The 21,924-nt window shown below is 47.1% G+C and overlaps 1 protein-coding gene across 1 annotated transcript; it reads right to left on the reverse strand.

Annotated features, from left to right (window-relative positions):
• Positions 1 to 2,284: 2,284 nt before the first annotated feature.
• LOC129384172 (prolyl 4-hydroxylase subunit alpha-2-like) lies at positions 2,285 to 21,111 on the reverse strand. Its single transcript, XM_055069379.2, has 7 exons — positions 20,894 to 21,111; positions 15,272 to 15,450; positions 11,689 to 11,853; positions 10,806 to 10,966; positions 7,375 to 7,414; positions 2,676 to 2,764; positions 2,285 to 2,305 (listed from the first exon to the last, which is right to left on the reverse strand). Exons 1-7 carry the CDS (start codon positions 21,088 to 21,090, stop codon positions 2,285 to 2,287), a joined length of 852 nt encoding a protein of 283 aa, XP_054925354.1. The 5' UTR covers positions 21,091 to 21,111.
• Positions 21,112 to 21,924: the final 813 nt, after the last annotated feature.

The raw sequence follows: 21,924 nt of genomic DNA on the forward strand, positions 1-21,924 counted from the left end.
CTCGCGCTTTTTTTTGTACCACAATGAACGGACTATGATGGCCACCCCTGGTGCAGCACATCAATAATGTGCTGGGCCAAGAGTCACGAGTCTACCAGGAGGCCCAGACTGGGGCCTTAGTTACTTTGGGAATAATATATGGTGTTCCTCCCTCTCCCTCTACAATGAACGGACTCTAAATTCGATCGCTCGACTGTCAATGACTATAGTAGGCTTTACCATAGTTGGCTGTAGTAAATTGGGAAGAACATTTCGTGTGGCTTTGATGACTGTCGCGGTCTCCCACTCAGGTACGAGCCTTCCCGGTAAACTTATTTACTACACGTGACGGCGTATTCGCTAAAAAAACACTAGCAAACGCCGAAACGAGACAAAAGGCTCACATTTGTAATGGAGACAAAGTACTTATTGTTGGGCTCTGCTTAAATTTACTAACTGCGACCAAACGATGAAAACCTAGGCGTAGAACCAGCGGTTGCACAAGGACACTTGTATTCATTTGAGCAACAATTAGTTAGAACGTTGGCTACGCTGCTAAATGTTCCTTCGTTCAGCCGCCGCTTATAATAAGAACAAGCTAGCCGCATTAATTGCTTGATCTTCATTACCGCTAGGAAGCTTAATTAGCGAAGCTAATGAAGGAAAAATATGGTGAACGGAGAGAGCTAGAAAGCCAAAGTCTTGTTTTCCGTGTTAGCAACACAGACTGTTAGTAGTTGAGCAGGAGCGCTCGGAGTTTATCAAGAGGTGCCCTCAAGAGGGCATGCGCACCGGTGTCTTTATGCTTATACAACTGCGGCATAGCCTCATATGCATGCTGTTAACCGAGGCCGGCGCAAGGTCCTGGCACTCTCACTACACCGAGAAGGGCTATCTGCTCACACTGCGGAGTGGCTATAACTTATTCCCCACCATTAAATGCACCCTAAAAACCACGAGGCGTTGAAACAGACGGCATCTTGTAGCCCAGATTTGTATTCGCATACATTACTGTATGCATTTATGCATTTGAGTAGTTGTATAAGAGACTGTTGCCGACATTGGTGCTTTGAAAGTACATAACTTGCCTCGAACTCTGTACCATTGCAGTGGTGATTAAGAACGTTTCAGAAAAACGAAGCAGCTTTTGAGAAACATTTACTACCATTGTGCAATTAAGTCCCGCCAAGCATTTTTAAAAGTGTACGCCCATATTTTTAGCAATTGCCATCCCTAGTTCTTTTCTCTACGTTTCTAGTTTTCGTCCCTTGCGCGTCCATAACGCACTGCCGCTTGCTAAAGCGCGCCTATTCCGAAGAAATCTTGTCCAGGCTTTTTTATTGGCTGGTGCGAAATGTTTAATGTCGTTTTATTTTACGGATTGATGATACAGCTCCGGTCGGAGTGCGTTCAATGGGGAAATGACACTGGGCTGATCACACTGAAAGAAAGATGCAAGAAAGATGATTGCTGTGGAAACCATGAAAACAATTATGCGGATCTCCCGCACTTTGAGAATCAATGTAAGCGAAGCTTTCGGTGCTGTTTGCTTTGATTGACCATAATTTGCGCTGATGTTCACGGCGAATATTTAATTTCTTTCACGTTTAATCAAACACGAGAGTGGTGAGTTGATGTTAACCGTTACTTTGCGTGCACCACTGCTGTTTTCTGCGTAGTACACATAATACACAGGGAGAGGTATTTGTTTGAGGCGTCGCTGTTGGCCATGCTTCATAGCTTCTGAGAGGGCTGAGCATTGTTATTGCTTCACATGGCTCATCACGTCGTGGCTGAAGTATTAAACTTTTATTGAATCACGATAGCTTATGAGGCACGCCGTAGTGGTGGGCTCTGGAATAATTTCAATACCGTGGCAATAACGTGTCCCTAAATCTAAGTGCACGAGCGTTTTGTTATTTTGCCCCCGTCGAAATGGTGCTGCCGTAGTCGTGATCAAATCCGCGACCTCGAACAACACCATAGCCGCAAAAATACCGCGGCGGGCGCAGGACTGTTGATTTGACGTGCGACTACTTCCGTAGAGTCGCCTGGACCCTACGGTGCCGTTTAATTAATGCGGCTCGGCGTCGGCACGCCCTGCGCAAGTTGTCGGCTTGGCATATTTGCAGGCTGTTTATTTTCGAGAACTAGCAGAGAAGTTCCGTGCCGTACTTTGAACTTAAGTTTCTGGAGTTTGCCCGCAGCCGGCTGTCCTGCATGTCTATAGTAGTCGGGTTTCCTTGCCTTCTGACTTTACTTACCCCCCTGGCCCTTCCCTCCCCCCCCCCCCCCCACTCCCGTCCTACTCCTTGCATTGGAACTGCTAGCGAAAAGTGACAAGGCTGTTATTCACTCGTTTCGCGATTACATCGGTTCCACCCGTTCTCTGTCCCTTCTCTCATTCTGTCGAGCTTTCCTCTGGACTTGCACGTTGGAATAAAGGTAAGCGCTGCAGTTTTAGGGGTTCTTGTGCGGGGAGTAATGTGTAATTATAGCCTTTGTTATTGGCTGGCACGAATTCTTTAGTGATGTTTACTTCTCGAATTGATTATACAGCTCCGGCCGGAGTGAGTTCAGTGGAGTAGTGACACACTGCTGATCACATTGAACGAAAGGCACAGAAAGCGCAATACCGAGGAAACAATGAAAAAAAGAAAAATGCGCACGCAAGAAGAAGGCTTCAGCTGACTCACCCGGAGTTTGACTCCGCGGCAGAGGTCGTTGAACGCCTCCAGGTATCCTTCGGCGAAGAGCGTTTCAACGCTGGGCTCCTCCGGTAGGTCTGCAGCGTGAGGTTGTTAATTGCGCAACCGAAGCAGCAGGAACGGAGTAAGTTCAAAGCACAACCAGACAATTTCTCGGTACCGCGTAACACTCATGCTCCCTTTTCCTTTCGTGATTTACCGTGGTTCTTATTTTTTCCTTTCGCATAGTCACTCAGTAAATCGCTCTTTATTACTTTCCACTGCACTCTATGATAGTCAATCGGTTGGGAACCACAATTATTTTTCGCAGTTTAGTATTGCCTGTAGGTGACATATGTTAGTTTGGTCCATTTCGTTACACAATTTCGATGGTTTTTCATAGTCGAACTAAATTTTTTGAAGGTTATCCTGCTTACCCATTGCTTTATAATTGGGCTGACGTCTCTAATGTGTTCTAAACCACATGTTCTGGCTTGTGCATGCAACCTATATTGTTATTTGTGTAATTCTCCTATGTGATAACTTCTATCACTGTTCCTCCGTGCCCCTTCCGCTACGTAGCATCGTGACGTGAGAGCCATGTTATTACACGAAGAACAAGTATTTGTACGTTTGATGCGGCGCACTCACTGCTGTGAATAAATGAATGAGTGGATTTGTCACTGAGTGACAATATGAACAGGGCTGATATTGTACGAAACTCCACTTTGAAGTAGGACGGCACCGAAGTTGCCATCGCTGTACTGCTTATTTTCTTTTTTTCTTTTTAAAGTAGACGAACTTAAGAATAACGTCTATCGTAAATTCCATAGCGCATTCTCCCGGAGTTTGCGCCACCAGTCATCTAGACTGCAGGGATGACGTGCCGATTGAAAAGTACCGCTTCTTATGCGAGCGATCTTGAATTAGGCGCTGCAGTTGACAACGCCATTGTGTCAGAGTAATCAGCGAGGATGGTTATCGACGCGCTGAGTTCTAGAGGGGCTGCTATCTTTGATTACCAGATATGGATGCGGAATGTCAAGTGAAGGAACGTTCTCCCCTGCGCTATCCAGTGAAATTGGCGCATCGCGTCAGAATCACTAAGCCAAACTGGCGCGAGAAAGGTATAAGTCTCTGGGTACTTGTTTTCTCTTCAAAATGTGCTGTTTCTGTATTTTAAATGACGAACCATTCTTGATGAATGTCGATCGGCTTTTCTCCGGCCGGGTATGTGACGATCCCAGAGGCAGTTCAGCATAATGCAGGGTCTCGAACTGTGACTTAAAACTGCATTTGCAGCACACAGCTGCAAGCAATGTCATAGAGAAACATGCCTGCATAAAGAGCGGACACTCGAACCGTTGCGCGGCCAAGCGGTCTCACCACCCGCCAGGCGGCGTACCGATTTGCACTTGCACTTTACCTAAAAGGTTGACAGTTTATCGTATACGTCTACGAGGTTACGTCCACGCATCCTGTTTCCATAGAGACGTCGACGCATGCGCCGGACATGTGCCGGTGGTTCAGCGCATTTCCACGCGTCGCCTCACTCTTGCGGTAAGGTGCTCCCCTTTCTCAGCAGAGGTCATTTCGCTGCTTCTTGCGTTAAGGACATCGTCAGCAAGACGTTTCTTATGCTGGGTGAGCGTATTTGTCACGTGTACCATAGAACCTCAGCCGTGGGAGCCGTCTACCGTGCAGCCACCCATTTGTTCTTGCACCCATTTTTTCCGGATGAGCATTTGCAATACTTCTAACGCTTAATTTTCCGAAAGTCACTCGCAAGGCCTTCGGTTTAAAGCCCAGCACTTATGTCCTTACACGCACTATCACACAAACTTTTCATTTGGCGCGGCTCGAGCAGTGTTATGCGCATTTGGGACCGTGTTCTGAAGCTTCTTGACCTCACGGGAAATGCACACCTAGTGCGCCTGTCCCGGTTTACAATGCCACTTTTACTTGACGCGTTGCTTGTCGTGGTTAAAACGTTCTTCTTGTAGTTTGTGGCTCTATCAAGTATGTGATCCAGTATTTCTTTCTGTCCAATTGCCCATGAAAACAAGAAGAAAAATAATATTTTCTCTTTGGAACCACTGCTTGCTATTGTGTAACTGAGAAAAAACGGCTCAGAAATGGCAGAAAGATTGTACTAAAGAGAGCTCTGACCGCATTGTTTTTCCAGTCTACACGAGCTCATTCAGCCTTGCTGGCTCTTCGAGAAGCTTGGAGGCTTTTCCAGTAAAAAGTTTGCGATATGCTTCTTTATTACGTTGATTGATACGGTAGGCTTAAAAATGAAATATTGAAGCTCTTTCGATCCACTAGAGACGACGTATTGAACATTTTTGGAGCTAAAGGTAAACCAGAATCGAAAGCACAGTTATCGAAAGCGAAACCAAAACGGAGTTAAACCACGCGTCTAAATTCTCTCAAGGCAAAATTATCGGTCTGACCAGCCGTGCGATCTGCTGGTGGCAGTGCAGTAGCTCGGCAACAGAGCCCTACGGGAGCGTCCGCTCTTTACCAATATGTTTCTCTATGACAACGTGCAATCACTTATGGCCTGACGCGTCCGCTGTCGCATTGTAGGCCTACCGCCCCTGGGTTCTTCTAGAAGTGCGCATACTGACTTCAGCAGAGATGCCCATGGGGCTTTCTTCGCCGTAACCGGTGAATTCACCCGTGTAACAACGAGTGATGTCGCCGTTGAAGACACGGTCGAAACCTCAATAAATGAACCGATGCACATTGAGTATCTCAACTGATGCGCACTGCTCAGAGAATTGATCGCGATACACGGAGCGCATGGCTGCTGGCAGTTGTCGCGCCATCTATGGGCGACGAGGACATTGAACGGATGCACTATGGTATACGATAAAAACGAGAGCCTTTGCGATGCGACGTGACTGCATTTGGCCGCACAGCGATTACCCAGAGTTCACCGGTGGCTCAGTAAGCGCAGGCAGCCACGCGGTTCGGGTATCGCGCTTGAATATTTGAGCATTGTACGTATCTTTAATTGCACATACTGTAACAATGAGAAATTTAAACATTGTAAAAATCGTCATCTCTAACAATGAAATGGCATATTAGTATTTAATCTTCCCGAACTGCGCCTTATGTTTAGTTTCAGAATGTTTTAATTACGTTTCTTTTATTTACAGACACTGCGATCTCGAAAAGGCATTACCAGGGTTTCGTAAGTACGCTTTTCAACTACCAAACAACGATGCTGCGCATTATGGTACACCACAACTTCGATACCTAGACGGCGTTGGTCCGTCTTCAGTCAAAATAAAGATCTTCCATTCAAATAGCTACGTAACCAGTGAAAGGCATGTCCACCAAACCCTACAACATCTAAGGCGTGAATTTCATGATGATCTACATTGTCGTACGCACCATTATCATCAAGGTATAAGGCCGCCGTATCAAACGTTTCTGGTGCTGTACATATTACGTGTGCTATATCGTCTGTGGCTTGGCATTGCATTTACGAACTCATATGGCTTCCTTGTTGGAATGGCCTACAGCCCCGGCCTCGTGCGATACCTGCAGCAGCCATGAGACTCTCGCTCACATTATCTGTGTCTACCTGCCATATGTTGCCCAGAGACAAGTGATGTGCAGAGTACTGGACCATTTGGGCAATCGCCCACTATCAGAACTAAAAGCTTTAAGTGAGTGCTCCCAAAAAACATCCGCGCTGATGGCCTTACTCGCGTTATTAAAGTTCCTGTTGTCTACGGGGCTTCACGATAGACTTTAAGAACGCCGCCGCCCACCGCTGTATAGTGTACGCGGTTTATTCGTGCTCGTCTCTCTTTCTCTCTAACTTCCCCTTCCATCTCTTTCTCGTTTTATGCCCCTTAACCCTTCATCCCGTGCTGGGTAGCCAACTGGAACTACCTCTGGTTAACCTCTCTGCCTTTCTATGCATCCTTCTCTCTCTCTCTCGATCTCTCTCTCTCTCACTCGCATTACGTAACTCTCAACTAATGTTGCGGCAGTCAATCTTTTCACTGAGCACAATCTTATAGCCTTTTTCATCCATTTTGTGTAAACAAGGCAATGGAGGTCGGACTTAAGGCATACACAGAGGGCGTTAACAGGGTTTAAGAATGCAGAGCTGAGTTGTTCGCGACTTTTCGCGTGCGCATTTCACTCCGCGTCACCTGCAGGCGCCTTTTCGAAGATAGGAACTACCGTGTGCATAGATAAGTTTTGCCACTCTGTAACGCAAGTGGGGGACGAAGTGGGGGTGGGGGGAGGACGTATGGAGGCGATAAGAACATCTCCGGAAGAGCGAGGACAAAAGCATTAAAATTTGAGGAGTTAGCGTGGTATGGTAGTTAGTTGGCGTTAGCTGGGAGCTTTTATATGAAAAAGCAAATTTCTTTCGCTTCCCCGAACGAGTACGCCAGTGCACGTATTTACATTCTGTGCTCGTGAAGTCTTTAAAGGAGAGATTTGTTGTAATATAAATGGGAATCCCTTCTGAATTCTTTCATTCCTTTGTTCTGTTGTACCTAATGTCGGATTCGGGTTGAAAGAGATGTCAGCTATTATCTCCCTCTCTCTCTTCTACAGCAGTATAATTATATACATATAATACATATATATATATATATATATATATATATATATATATATATATATATATATATATATATGTACATAACGATCACGTAGTGGTGCCACTTACCCATGTTGGACAGCTCTTCTTCGTGCTGTTGTTGCTCCAGCTAGATAATAGTGAAGATATCAGACTCATGGCAGGGTTTCAATAATTACGCCGCGAGCAGTTTTACGCGTCAACGAACGAGCCTTATCTACTGAAATGTTTCCGTGTGGCCTTCAAATATTTTCATGCACACATCGCGAAGATTTTTCATGTGATTCTCCACGACTTTCGTACAGCAATGCAGTATACATTTCGTATGCATGTACGGAAGACGCAAGAAGTAATTCGACCGCATACATACCGCCTTAGTGGAGGTAATTTCGTATAGGTCTTCGTGCTGAAAAAGAAAATATACGAAGGTCTGGGCTGAGTGATCTAAATAAAGTTTTGTCTTAATCACACATGGGCTGGTGCTTTAAGTGACGACGACGTATTCTGTCTACTCAGTTGCAAACACGGAAACCGCTGGGATCGAGGTACGTTCACTACCTTCTTAATTCATGCATAACCATGACCGTTTCTTATAACACGTGACCTGACCAGACAAAAGTTGGTTGCCCTGTTGGTTAGTTCACTTAGGCTCGGAGGCGAAAGTGACAAAAAAAAGAAAATGCTAGTCATGGCGGAGAAAAATGTGGCTAGGTGTTTACATATTACCATAAGGAGTTTTAGATTTTGCTTACGCAAACGGCGTTTGGGTACCCAGAGGAACCTTAGCGAATGCAAAGCACAACGCCCGGCTTGCGTCCTCTTTTACTCTTTCGGGATTCTTTTGTATATCTTCCTGCGTTACCTTTATGCCCAGTGGTTGGCTTCCCTTAACTCTACTTGCACAAAAATCTAAAACGACCTGATAGAATAAGCGGTAAAAAAATATTTAGACCATAAACATTTAATTAAAGTGATAACTCATCGGGAATTAACAGTCTTGCTGTTTGGTTTTACATGAAATGTTTCCCTCTATTTCATATTACACTCATGAAATCAGAAACTTATTAAATAAGGCGTGTTGCTTTGTCATCCAACTAGAGATCTGCTTCACCCGCAGTGGTGGCTTAGCGGCTTGGTGTTGCCCTGTTAAGCAAGAGGTCGCTGGATCGAATCCCGGCCGCGGCGCCTGCACTTCGATGGCAGCAAAATGAAAAAGCGCTCGTATCTCATACCTTGGGGGCACGTTAAGTATGACCAGGTAGTCGAAATTAATCCGGAGTCCCCCAATACGGCGTGCATCATAATCGAAGCCTGGTTTTGGCCCGTAAAACCCGAAATTTCAGGCTCTGTTTCAGTGTTGCGGAGGTGATGAAAGGTTAGTTGAATCAAATGCGATCTAAATGAACACAGCTAGGACTGGCCAATAGGCTATCCCTGTGACAGAACCGTGAAACATGTTTGCTACAGCAGTTTAACAAGGTAATCAGAGTTCAAACACATGCCACGAACGCTTAGCTAAAACTCGCATTATCTAGCCAAGCGGCTCCGAATAGTAGAAAAACATGTCAAGCAAACTTTTTTATCAGACACACGTGTAACGCATCATCTAAGATAATAAGCATTTATTTATTTATTTATTTATTTATTTATTTATTTATTTTGCACGATGCCTACGGCATTAAAGGGGCCCTGAACGACTTTTTATCGACGTAGAGAAAGACATTTGAAGTGAGAATGGCCTTTTCCAGAAATCGTTTGCCTCAAAAATACTTTAACGCGTTCAGCAGATGCGGAATTGTTGGCAGTCAAACACGGCCTCCGCTGTGCTCCCTTTCCTTCTTCAATGCCTTGCACTGCGAAGGCTACGTCGCAGTGGGGCATGTCCACAACGCTCCGCCTTCTAAATGTCACCGTGGCGCGCTGTTGAAAATTAATTTTGGATGCTAACGTAGACGCCACGACTTCCGCCTTTGGTGCCCACGACGCGCTAAACTTAAGCCAAACGCGGTTGTGCTCAGCGAGCCGCAGTGCGCTTAGCCAGTGGACTGGTGGCGGCACCCCGCGGCGGCCGCGGTATCTACGGCATGTAGCCGTCCGCAGTTTGACGTCAGCTATCGGTGGATAGCAGCCGTCTATGGGAATGACGAAATAGTGCGTCCGATGACGAAATAGTGCGTCTACAAGAGAGTGAGGACAGGACCCTCTGTTGAAAAGAGAGCGTTTGAGAGAAAGGTGACTTCGCGATCCGCTTGCGAGCTCCAGGCGCCGAGTACGACAACAAAACTTGGCTGAGATGCTCACAGCAGCGTACCATACCCGCGGAGTACGGTATTTTATCAAGCCCAAGAGGTGGTACAGGGTCCCCTTAAACAAATGTGGTAGACATTTTCCAGTCTTAAACAAATGCATATGCGCAATAAGGTCTCAAGGGAGAACAAGGCAATGTGAACAAACGAATACAGTCATAAGGTTCGTAGCACTCTCTAACGCGTGATACGGATCAATTGTGACGTAGCAGAACCCGACGTAATAAGATAAATATGAAAGTATGCCACTTGCCCGTTGCGTGGTGATTACATCAATACTCTAAGGTTAACAAAAGCGTCCACAACCCTGCCAGAAACGGTGTCGGTGGCTCAATATGCATCTCAACATTTCCCAAATGTTTACACATTCCACACTTTCTCTTGCATTTAGTCTTCTCGTACCACATAGGTTGCATTAAGTAAAACATATTTCCAGAAACGGGGGGGGGGGGGGGGGGGGGGATCTGTGTGTTATGAATGCCCTCAAACATCGGCTCTTGGCCGAATTTTTCGCCACTCTTACTGCGTCTCACTTTTAACATCATACACATAATTTTAAATAAGTGGAACATCTTAATCCTGTTCTACACAGCTTGCACCGACCAAGTGGAACGTATTTCTACAAAACAAAAATTAATAGAACGGAACGAACAATGAAAGTAAAACGATATCATGCTTGTCCTTCTGGGAGCACTGTCCTTCACGAGCAAATAATAAATGCTTTATCTACGGCAGCAGTCTGATGGAAAAGGGTGTTATCTTTAAAAAACAAAGATTTTCTTGGCGAACTACCTTTTCTGTTCTGTTGAGCGCGTTTCTAGTCTCTTTCGTGCGCCGATCCCAGAGACCACGTGCAAAAATGACCCGAAAATAGACCTGCTAGCGGTGGTACCAGTGCTACCGATTGTAGAGGTGCTCGTGATAAGTGGTACGTTCTCGCATATTTTTGCTCTCTTGACAGCTAGTGTTTTGATACGCAGTCGTCGAAACGCTGCGCCTCTGATGAAACGCGCCCAATTCTCAACCTCAACTCGCTCACGAACACTTAACATTTTGTCGACTTCAACAGCAGGTTGTAGCGCGTTCCAACATTGCTTTTTTTGGTTTGTGTTTATTCCTAAATTTATGATTACTTCATTTTTGCCACGGGTTTCTTCACGACATAAAGGCGTCTCTTGAGTATGCGAGTACAGTCACGTATTGAGCGGGGCCTACCTGTTCGAGACTGCTGGCGAGGTAATCATGCACCGTCTTTGGCGTGATGGAGGGCTGCTTCTCGAGGCTCAGCCTTGCGAGTGCCTCTTCGAACCACTTGATGGCGTCCTCGAAGTCAGACTTGCTGTGCAGCAGCTGGCCGAAGTACACACAGTCTCGCGCTGCACATCGGGGGTAAAAAGGGGAACGTAACGCTTTTGCAAATAGAACCTGCGCGAACACAGTTGAAGCACGTTTATTGCGCCAACTTCCATTGATAATACCCACTCATCTTATTTGGTGTTTTGCATCGGCCTCACATCTCCACATCCTTCCTTTAAAACAACATTCTGTAAGAAAGCGCAATTTTTAAATATTCGCTGGAAAAGTATGTTCTGGTCAACAGAAAAATAATATCAGAGAGATGCTGCTTAGTTTGAAGCTAATCGCCCAGCTTGACTGCCTATGATGAAGCGATTAAAAATTGAGTGCTGCGTACTCTGGTTTTATTTCCCCCCCTGAATTCTCTTACTTTCTTTTTATCTTGCGTATAATTATTCCATGAAGCATAGCTAATCAGGCTCAGTCCTTGATATTTTCTTTGCATTTGCTATGCGTGTCCTCTCTCCGATGGGACACAAAAGGAATCTAAACTGTGCTGTCAAAACAATTCAAAATTCAATGTACACAAAAGTTCCCAAAAATATCCTGTATAGTAGAACTCTGTTAGCTCGGGCACATCTCCAATTAGGAGCTTTGTAACTCAACGACAACATTTCATAACTGAAAAATGATTTACCTATACTGAAGAACAAAATGAGGGAGAACGATCTCATCCACCTCAATTGCAACGCAGAGACTAGTTAGCGATACCAAGAGGCTAACTTATGGCACGCGTACGTACCTGTCAACTGCGCCATCGCCTTGTGTCCCATGATGATTCCTTTGGTCATGTCGGTGAGGTTGAGATGGTACGTCTTCTGCATGCGGATGAGCGCCTCTCCGGCGTCCAGCAGATCGCTCGGGCGAGGGAACGTGTCGTTCGACTCCAACATCAGTTTCTCGATCTCTGCCATTTGAGAGCGACGACACGCGACAAGTCATGCACGCGAACTCTGTCACTTCTTTCAGTTCGGCGAAAAGGTGGACATACTTCGAGAAAATTGCGGAAAAGGACGAGTAACACAGGCGCACCACCAACGTCCTTGAGTCATGAGTCATTATGCTGAACTGTCCAAAAATGCGCCGAAGTTGCGTGATGTTATTTTGAGACACTGCCCATTATATTCAAATAAAGTTTAGGTAAAAGTAAAACACTAGGTGAATCTTCTCTGGTTTCGATAATTAAAGAGTAATTAAATATAAGCTTATTGTACAGCCAGACATGTGGCGTATTTTAATAAAAATAATTCAATGACAGGTGCAGTCCGCATGCACATCTTGCGCATGTATTGGCTGCAGGCGTTACAAGAAAGGAGAAAAAATATTGTTTCGCCATTTCTGACGGCACGGGGAGGGTCCAACCCCCCGTCATCTGTAGTAGCGCCTTCAGCACAGTGGTCGTGTGTAGCACTAATTAAGACATTGAAGTAAAGCCGACACAAATTCAGTACACAGATGGTTCCATTTGACGGAATCTGAATGTCCGTTCCTTTGTTCTTATTTGCTTGCCACGACTAGGAACAAATCACACAGTTCACCCATGATTACGATACTTCCTAATTCGAAAAATGAGCGCAGCTCTATACGTTTTTTCATTTCGCGATATGTTGACTAGCGTGGACAATCTGCCTCGCGCGGCACGTTGCAAACGGAGCGAAGTGTGGCACGACTGCCTCGCTAATCGGGAGATCGAGAGACGCAGCGCGTGGGAGATGTGGGGGCGTGATACACAGCAGCCCCCGCAGACAGACCTCCGCTCATTCAGCGCTTTGTTTTATATATGCAATCAGTGCCGTCATCGGTGAACAGACGACGAACGCTACTCTGGCGCCATCTTGTAGCCGTCGTCGCCGCGGAGCCCGCCTTGCGCGTCACTACGCTTTTCTTCTCGTGATTTCGTCATACCCTCCTCCTCCGCTTTCCGCCTCATGGTACCGCTGCAGCCTAAAACCCCTCAAACTTCGTAAATTAGTAACACTCTCCTCCTCCGCCTTCACTCCCCCTCGTTTCTCCTCTCTTTCATGCTCCCTCCTGAACCGTGGCGCCGCCTACACTGCTCGAGCGTAGCAGGCGGCCTTTCGCAGAGTGAATGCACGCATGGCAAGGCGGTGCGCTTTAAGCGTTTGCGTTGGCTTTCTAGCTCCGAGTAACTTCGTGCACAGCATAGGTTTCCTGAACGGACGATTATGCATATTCAGTGACGGCAGCTCTCTTTTAATTTTGATAGTTATTTAAAAAAAGTATCTGAGCGCGCGCTAACGCTGTGCCATAACGACTCCGAATGTATCGTGTGCGCTACAATTGGGTACGTAACATTTGTCAAGTGCGTGTCCCAAGATATTGTTGCAAATAGTTGTATATAGCACATTACGATCGAATGCCAACATCCTGATCTCCAGGAAGTCCTCAGTAGTAGCCTAAATATTCCGCGCCATCCTTACCATGTGAATTCGTGGCGCGTATCAGCTATGACGCGCAAAGGACGACAGAGGGCACGAACGAACGCTGCTCTGAAGGTTCGAAAGAGTATTACAAGCTGCAGTGCCGCCAACGTGCGTGCTTGCCAATCTTCTAAGCAGGCGCAAAGGCTCAGAAGTGGAGTCTTGTACTATTATGTTTCTCGTGCCTCAAAGTCGACAGAAATACGTGCGGCCGATCATCGAGTCGGGATTATACATATATAGAAAATGAAATTCGTTTTTTTTTAGTATTCATTCGCGAGGAGGGAATGCGGAAAAAGCTCTTCATTCAAGCTCACACAAGTGCACTGTTTTTTCAGGTTAGTGACTCATCAAGAATACCGTTTCATCGTGCGTTAGCTCGACGGTTCACGAAGTGACGCACTTTTCGCGAACAGAGTTGCACTAAGGTGCAGGCATTGAGGACGGTTGCGCTCGCTCCAAAATAACATTTGCCAGATATGACTTTAGTGAAGTGATTACCGCGCTATGACGTGGCCGAATTTGCGGTAAGCGAAATGATGCAGTCGTTCATATTGAGACATCATTTGTTGTCTCATTACGTGTGTCTCAGAGACATAGTGGTCGAACGAGCTTATAGTTGAAGGAACGAGTAAGCGAACGACTAAACGAACCAGCGAACGACGACTAAACCAGGCAGAGGACGAGCGAGCGACCACACGTTTTCTTTGCGAGTGCTGCACTGCCGCATCTTAACCTACACCCACACTTAAAGCTGATAAGAATTAACACGTATGTCTCAAACGCTTATGATGCTATCGTTTGGCGACGAACGCATTTCGGGAAAGCACGCACACTCTTTCTTTGTATCGCAAGTCCACCGGGCGACCGCCAGTGATGAACATGAACCAAAGAGGCGAATAAAGCTATTCGCTATAAGGAAGGCTAGCGAGTAACCACAAAATGCAGAGTTGCTTTCCTTAGTTGCGTTTTCACGCTCGAGCATCAAATTTTATCAAAAGGAATGCGCTGAATTCGAAAGGTTTCGTAATCACGTTTTCGCAGGCAGCCCAGCGTGCCCGCGAATTCAAGCCTGCTGCCCACGTACGGTGAGTGCTTAACGCCTGCTTTACCTCCGCCGCCGATCGGGCCGGCATTGCACAATCTTCGGGATCGACCCACGTATGGGGAGTGCTTAATGCCTACTTCACCTTCGCCGCGGGTCGGGCCGGTATTTCACTACCTTCGGGATCGGCCTACGTATGGGGTGTTTTTTGCTTACGATATGAAAGTTTCGTTGGACGGCAGAGGTATGCAGCTTCGCTGTAAAATATGGAGGACGCTTAAGCTCCGCCTTTAAGAGTGGAACGCGATAGCATTCAAAGATCCCTGACTGCTTCTCACGCTTCCCGGTGACTGGAGCGTATGCACCCGTAATGTTTACCGGGAAGTGCTGACAGCGAACGCTATGCACGAGAGCGAGCGTTGTGCTAGAAACACGGCGTCTTGCGTGGGCCGCGACGCGGTGGAGTTGAGCGCCAGCTGGCGGTATTGCAAAGAACCGGGCGCGCCGCTCCGTGTCCCCCAAGGCGCCCATCGCGTCGGCGCGCGCAAATGGCGGACGTCGCGGCCGATGTGTGTCTGTGAAGGGGTTTCTTTGCGTTTTCGTGTAACAGAATTACGTTTTCTCGTATGGCAAAATTAGAATCCCAGAGCCACCGCATCTGTAGGTTTCGTGCAAGTCGTAATTTACGATTTTGTCTCGTATTTTACCTTGAGAAATAAATTAGTTCAGTAAATTCCTTGCGTCTAATTGAGAGCCTCGTTATGGCTCGTTCAGAAAACGCCCAATTTTCTGCGACACCGGCTCTTGAACGTTGTCACGTTGATAAATCGAATGCTCACCCATCCAGTCGGGCACCCTGAAGTGGTGCACGATCTCATTCCAGTCGACCGACAGGCGATTCACGGTGTTGTACGGGTCGACGCGGCTGGCCGTGCAGGTGTCGTACTCATGCTCTGTCGAAGAGGGTGTCAGCTTCCGGTCTTTGAACGCTTTCGTCTCATAGTGTTCGTTCAGAAAGCTGCAGTGAATGGAGAATTGTGTAGTACACTCATATCTATAGATTCAACAAATCAGATTTTAAGAAACATTTGGTTTAACAGTGCCGTTCTAAATACACCGACAAATATTCGTACAACATAATGGCATGAAGACATCGAATCACCGGTGTAAATTGAACGTCAGCCTTGTTTAACAAAGTTTCTGGATAGGAAAGAAGGGTTAAAGAAATCGATTGCGGTAAACGTGTTGTGTTCAAAATACCTTGAAATCGATCCAAGTAGTTCTACATGAAAAGCATTACCATGGCGGCTTCAGACGGGGCCGTTCTCTCACGACGTTGCGCGTTGCCGGAGGAGCAGGTTTCATAAGATGAAAGGAGGAGAGGTCTACTGCGAGAGCGTGTCTCTGGCTACCAATCTTTATCGGGGTACGAGGGAGAGACAGGGAAAGGAAGAGGTAGATGGCAGGTGACTTTGATATAATTCAGTAACCTATATACGTGCGCTATGGACGCGTGGTGCTCGCAGGAGGGTCCACACAAAATGTCAACTTGGAGCACGTGCTTCAGTCCGGCCTTTCTCAACATTGCAAGCTCAGCATCGCTCTACCATATGGCACCATGGCGCTCTTTCTAAGCAGAGTTGAAATCTGGGTTGGTTACGTTGCCTATTCTTTATAACTGACTGCTCTTTCTACTGACTCTACCTAACTATACACCCTCAGGTGCAGTTTTGACTTGTCTTGCTCTTGATTAAAACAAATGTTAGCTGAAAAGGGGTTTAGGTATTGTCTGTTTACCGAAGTTCTCAATTTAATGAAGTAACTTTGGGTTCCTTCGAGTTCTTTAAATCGAGGTTTAGTTTTAGCAGTGACTGAATGCCTTAAAGGGGCCTTAATTATCTTTCCACGAAGTACAGAAAGTACTTCACAGCGTTCAGCAGAAGCGGAGTTATTGGAAATCAGACATCTCTTTCGCGGTGCTTAATTCCGCTCCTTCTTGAATGCATTGCACTGCGAAGGCTACGGCGGAGCGGGGCGTGCCCATAACATTCCGCCTACTGAACGTAACCGCGGGGCGAAGTTCATTATCGATGTTCACGTAGACGCGCCAAAACCTACGACGCGTTAAAATCGGTTCTCCTCAGCGATGCCGCTGAGCCAGCCGCGTGTAACCGCGGTATCTACCCGACGTAGCAAACAGCAACTACATGCAACTTCAGTGTGTGTGCGCAGCGTTTGCTTTCTGCACCACACGGCTTGAGTGCGCGTTGATATGCTCCATTCTGGACGTGCTAGGCGGTGCGGACCGGCTTTGTCCTGCGCCGGCTTGACCGACGGATAGGAACCACATCCAACTTGCGCATTCCGAACCGCTGTCGATAGCTCAACACTAAGCGAAGTCTGCCAAGGCGGCTAAGCAGCAGCGGCGAGGAGTGAGCGCGCGCTGCCAAGCGTGCTTGTGGTCTAACGTTAACCTTCACGTGGTTCGAGGCTAGTTGAATGTTCAAAACTAGTTACGACTCCAATAGGCGAGGTGGCCAATAGTTTAACTCCTGCGCGCGTGACTGCAACCGACCGTGAGTGGGCGATAGTTGGCTTCTTCCGGAAGTACGTAATTATTATCGAAATTCGAAGGCCGATTTTCACCTTACTTCGGTGTTCTTATTAAACTGGTTCTATATATATACACAGTAATAGTAAGAAGAAGCGCACTGATCCAGACAACCTTTGCGATTGATGTCAGCTATTGGCCAATATCGGCCGCGTATGGTAATCTGCTATATTACAAAATAAAGCGTCCAGAAAAGATTTAGGAGCAGGCTTCTGTTGAAACGAGAGCATATGAGAAAAAGGTGACTTCGTGCTCCGCTTGTGAGCTCTACGCGTCGCGCACAAATCCAAAATTTCATTGAGATGTTCACAGCAGCGTATGCTAACCGCGGACTGTCTTTTGTCTCGATAGCGTTAATAAATGCGTGCTGCAAAAATCCGGCGTCGGCGCCTAGCGTCCAGTGGGAACCATCGTTTTGGCAAATAATATTTCGAAAGGTGCCAATGCAACCTCGCAGGCCCCCCATGTGGCGCAAGCAAGTTACCGAACTAATTGCATTTCTCGATGTAAAATACACCAGAGAAATCGTTAAGCACGACATACGCACAACCTACAGACATGATAGCGTGGTATTGTAATTTGAATATACGAGAAAACATAATTTTTCTATATGGAAACTGAAAACGCAAGCGCGTCTTCCAGCGTTTCTGCATTCTATAGAGCAGCCATACGCTATGAGATCTGCACGCGCCGGCGCGCACAAAGCTCAAAGGTTATAAAGTAGCGCGCCTGGTTCCTTGAACACCTCCAGATGGCGTTCGCCTCCGCCGATCATGGCCTATACAGGAGGCCACGTTTCTACCAGGAATGCTCGCCTTCTTGCAGAGCGTTTGCTGCCAGCGTTTGCCGGTAAACGTTACGGTGGCATAAGCTGCTGCACTGGGAAGCGTGAGAAGCAGCCTGGCATCTTCGAAAGCGACGAAGTGATCCTATTGCTGAGTGTTTGTTCTCCGTCACAAGTATTTTGTGGTAATTCTCGCTTTCTTCCGGCGAACACTATTCCCTGCTGGACGGGAATGGAACTGGAGCAACCCGCACTGCGACCTGATGTAGCGGCGCCCGCGTCGGCAGCCTCAAGGAAGCGGAACAGCCTCTCGAGCGACAGCGAGGCTACCTTACCCTGATAGACTCGACCGAGAGTGACGACAGCTCCGACGACGACTACGTGACTGTCCTGAATGAGAAAGCCAAGCGGCGGATGCTTACGGCCTCTGTGGACACATCTACTATGAGGACTCCGCAGAGTTCGCCGAAGTACACCATCCTTGTCTTACCTGTGCTACCCTCCGACAACATGAGGTTCCTCAGCAGGCAAGTTGCATCGGTTGAACTCGAGAGTCTATTACCAAATGGCATTGAGGACGTCCGAGTCAACCCTCGGAAGAATGTTGTCGCGGTAGATGTCGCTCAAGCGTTGGCGTTAGATTCTCTGCGAGCTGTCACTGTCCTCGAGGGCATGAACATCCGTACCATGATTCCGATGGGAAAAGAGGCTACTAAAGGCGTCATATATGACACTCATGCGGATATCTGAGGCGAGGATTTACCACTTTTGATAAAGCCTGCCAATCATGGGACCCACATACTGCAGGTGGCCCGCGTCGGAAATTGCAGATGCGTGAAAATTGTCTTTAAAGGTGACTGCCTTCCATCGCATGTGAAGGTAGGCCATTCCGACATGCTGTCCGGCCCTTTGTTCCCAAGCCGCTTCTGTGCAGAAACTGCCAGAAATTCGGTCACATGAGCGCCGTCTGTGGAATGTCTGCTATATGTTCCCGCTGTGCAGCACAACACTCTGCAGGCAACTGCCAGGCAAAAACTTATAAGTATCCGAACTGTCAAGGGCCCCACGATGCCTCATCAAAGGAATGTCCTAGAGTTAAGCGAGAACTCTCCATCTTGAAGAAAATAGTGAGGGACCAGTCGACTCATCGTGAAGCAGCTGCTGACGTCAGGCCACATCGTTCTCGTCGCAGACGCTCATCAAGGAATTCTGCTCTCCGCACAAAGAATATGCGTGCCGCAAAGCCTCTTGCTGTTGAATCTGCTCTGACCCCAGTGCAGAATGTGTCCAAACCGCGGATAGATAACGGAGCAGCAGGAACGAATGCCGTGGAGGAAGTATGGCCACCACTGCCAAGGATAAGCCCTGTGGAAAAACTCCAACAAGGAGAGGCACCACAGTGCTTCACCCCTCACCCAGACGAGCTGACAGAGCACGACCGCACGACAACCGTCAGTGCACCAGACTACTACTACGACTAATATAGTGATGTATAGGAGGAAACGACGCTTAAATCTGCAACACCTTTAATCATAATGGCAAAGCCTTTAGCGCAATTTAAACAGACAGGAACGTGACAGAGACACAGAACAGCGCTAGCGTCTCTGTCACGTCCCTGTCCTCTTTAATTGCGCTAAAGGCTTTGCCATTATGAGTAAACCGTACCAACTAGCCCAAGAATCAGCCTTGTTGAACCCCTTTAAGTCCGTACACAGGTCGACACCGACTCCATCGGAGAGGCGAGAAGGTTACGAAAGTAGTCGAAACCGGTTAGGACGCCAGGTGCTCAAAAGGCTTGCAAAAGCAAGGAGGAAATTTAACATGCCAAAAGCACTATTTGATTCTGAAGAAAGCCGTGGTGCGGGAGCGCGGTTTGATTTTACAGGGTATCTTTACCGTGCCCCCAATACACGGGACACGAGCGCTTTACAGCAAAGCTGTCTGTGGATAGGATCTGGAAACAAAAATGTGTCCCGAGATGTTGACAAAAGCAAATCATTATGTGGGCCGATCCTGGTGACAGTGCAGGAAGGGTCCAAGCTCAATGGCACATACTCCTGTGGGCTCGGAGAACTGTAACGTGCCCTTGAACTACCCTTTTCCCACGCGTGACCCAAAGAGGTACCAGGCGCAAAGCTAAGAACAGATGTTTTTGAAAAGAATGTTTTATACAACTTTTTCAAAAAAGACTGTTAAGAAATTCTGGGCGCTAACTTCGCAAACGCTTTAGTGCAACTGCACGCGCGTTCGTCGTCGTTGTCTTCTTTCGTATCTGACTCCTTTGTGAAAAAAAAAAAAAAAAAAAAAAACATATCACCAATGGCTCGAGCGTTGTCGTCTTTCGAGCCGGATTCGTTGCCGCTAATCATCCCAGCGTAGAATTTCACTCTCTACAGTCGTCGTAATGGGGAGGCCGCGTTTACGGGTGTATGAGCCATTGCTTATGGGTGTATGAGCTATTCATTGCCTTACGTGACGGACGCATTTAATAACGGAGGTGATACACGAATGTGTGTGCGTACCTACATCGCCACCATGACCACAGATAATAGATATGTTCGTACCTTTGTTCAATATTCCAGGACACCTCTGGTGGATGGCCAGCTATGCTGGCCATCCACCTTTACACAGTTGAATAGCTGATGAATTTTTTTTTTTTTTGCATTTTGCCCCCATCGAAATTTTATATTAGCCAAGGCTGCCAGCCAATGACAAGGACCACTTGCGATTGAAAAGCTTTGTGAATTCTTCACCACTTGCGGAAGGAGTGGGCTCAAGAGCCGAGTCAGAGTAGCGATGATAGAGGCATTTTTTTTCTTTTTTGATGAACCGTCAGAAATACGAGCGGAGGTCGACGAGGCCTCGAGTTTCGTTTACGAGTTTCAACGGTTTCGCGTCCTCAATACACCGCGACATTCGTCACACTTGTTTGTGGCACCAGCTAGTAGGGGACATATCTATTCTTTAATTAATGTTCGGTTTCAAGAAAGTATGTATAAAGCTCACGATCACGATTCTGCGTAACTAGACACGTCCACTTTGCGAGGTACGCTGGCAGTTCCTCACCTGCGCAGGTGGTCCAGCTTCGTTTCCATGCGGTGTAGGAAGTCGTCGACCTTGGAAACCAGCCTTCGCTCTAGGGACATCAGGTCCTTCATGTGTGCCACCGACGAGAAGACGTTGGCTGCGCTGACCGCATCGGGGTTGAGCAGGGAAGCGAGCCAGAGCGCCGCAAAAGTCGCGAGCAGTAGCCGGCAGCGCATCGCCGTTGCCGAGGGAAGGTTCAACTACGAAGCAGCGACCGGGAGGAAATGCCTGGGTGAAAAAGAGGCGTCGCTATGTGACAAACAAGCCGTATTTTTAGTCTCTCGATAGCCAAGTGCCTAGCGAGAAAGATACTTTTTATTGTCCGTTGTTATTGCAATGCGTTCCCTTAAGAATCTCAAAAGAACAAAGCCCATTGTTTGAACAAGTGCGACGAGTAAATATGCAGAAGAGAATCTGTTCCAAGTGCATAAAATGACCATCTCTGAAGTTGATTCTTGTTCTATTGATTCGTATCCCATGCGCAATAGGCGAATCAGTTTCAGCGAAGCTTGTTTTCTTTCTGGTGAGAAACGCTGCTCTCATCGATGATGAAATAAAGGCGATGGAATGATGGCGCGACGTCGACGATATGTTTGTCTTGGGGCTCGCGTCCACGATTACATGTACTACATCTGCATCTTCGAGCGGTCATGGTAGGGCTTGCAATATTTCCGGTGCCGGCCCATTGGGCAAGACAACATGCTTGCAGACGCAAAGTGAAGGAAGAGAGAAAGAAAGCCTCGTCTAAAAACAGATTCCTGTAGAACCCACTTCATGATGACTGTTGACGTCAATGCGGTTAGCCTTCAAGCAATCTAGGAACTCACCGTAATGTTTAAGACAAGATACATTTCAGGCACCCTTATTTAGAGTCTGCTGTGGTCGTCTGGAGGTTGACATTGCTTTGGGTATATGCGACGTACACTTTCTCCGGTTTTGACTCACTTTGCTATGACACTCGCTCGCCAAGACCGGTCATGATCACGATAGTAAAAACGACGATGAAATCA

Source organism: Dermacentor andersoni, chromosome 9 (assembly GCF_023375885.2).
Source record: "Dermacentor andersoni chromosome 9, qqDerAnde1_hic_scaffold, whole genome shotgun sequence".
NCBI classification, from domain to species: Eukaryota; Metazoa; Arthropoda; class Arachnida; order Ixodida; family Ixodidae; genus Dermacentor; species Dermacentor andersoni.

Bases quoted from the DNA above. Each gene is read 5' to 3' on its own strand.
- LOC129384172 (XM_055069379.2), bottom strand. From the start codon at position 21,090: ATGCGCTGCCGGCTACTGCTCGCGACTTTTGCGGCGCTCTGGCTCGCT. The intron at 2,765-7,374 runs GTAAGTGGCACC...CTCACGCTGCAG, and splicing joins AGAAGAGCTGTCCAACATGG to ACCTACCGGAGGAGCCCAGC. The intron at 2,306-2,675 runs GTGAGTCAGCTG...ACTTTTCGCTAG, and splicing joins GCCGCGGAGTCAAACTCCGG to CAGTTCCAATGCAAGGAGTA.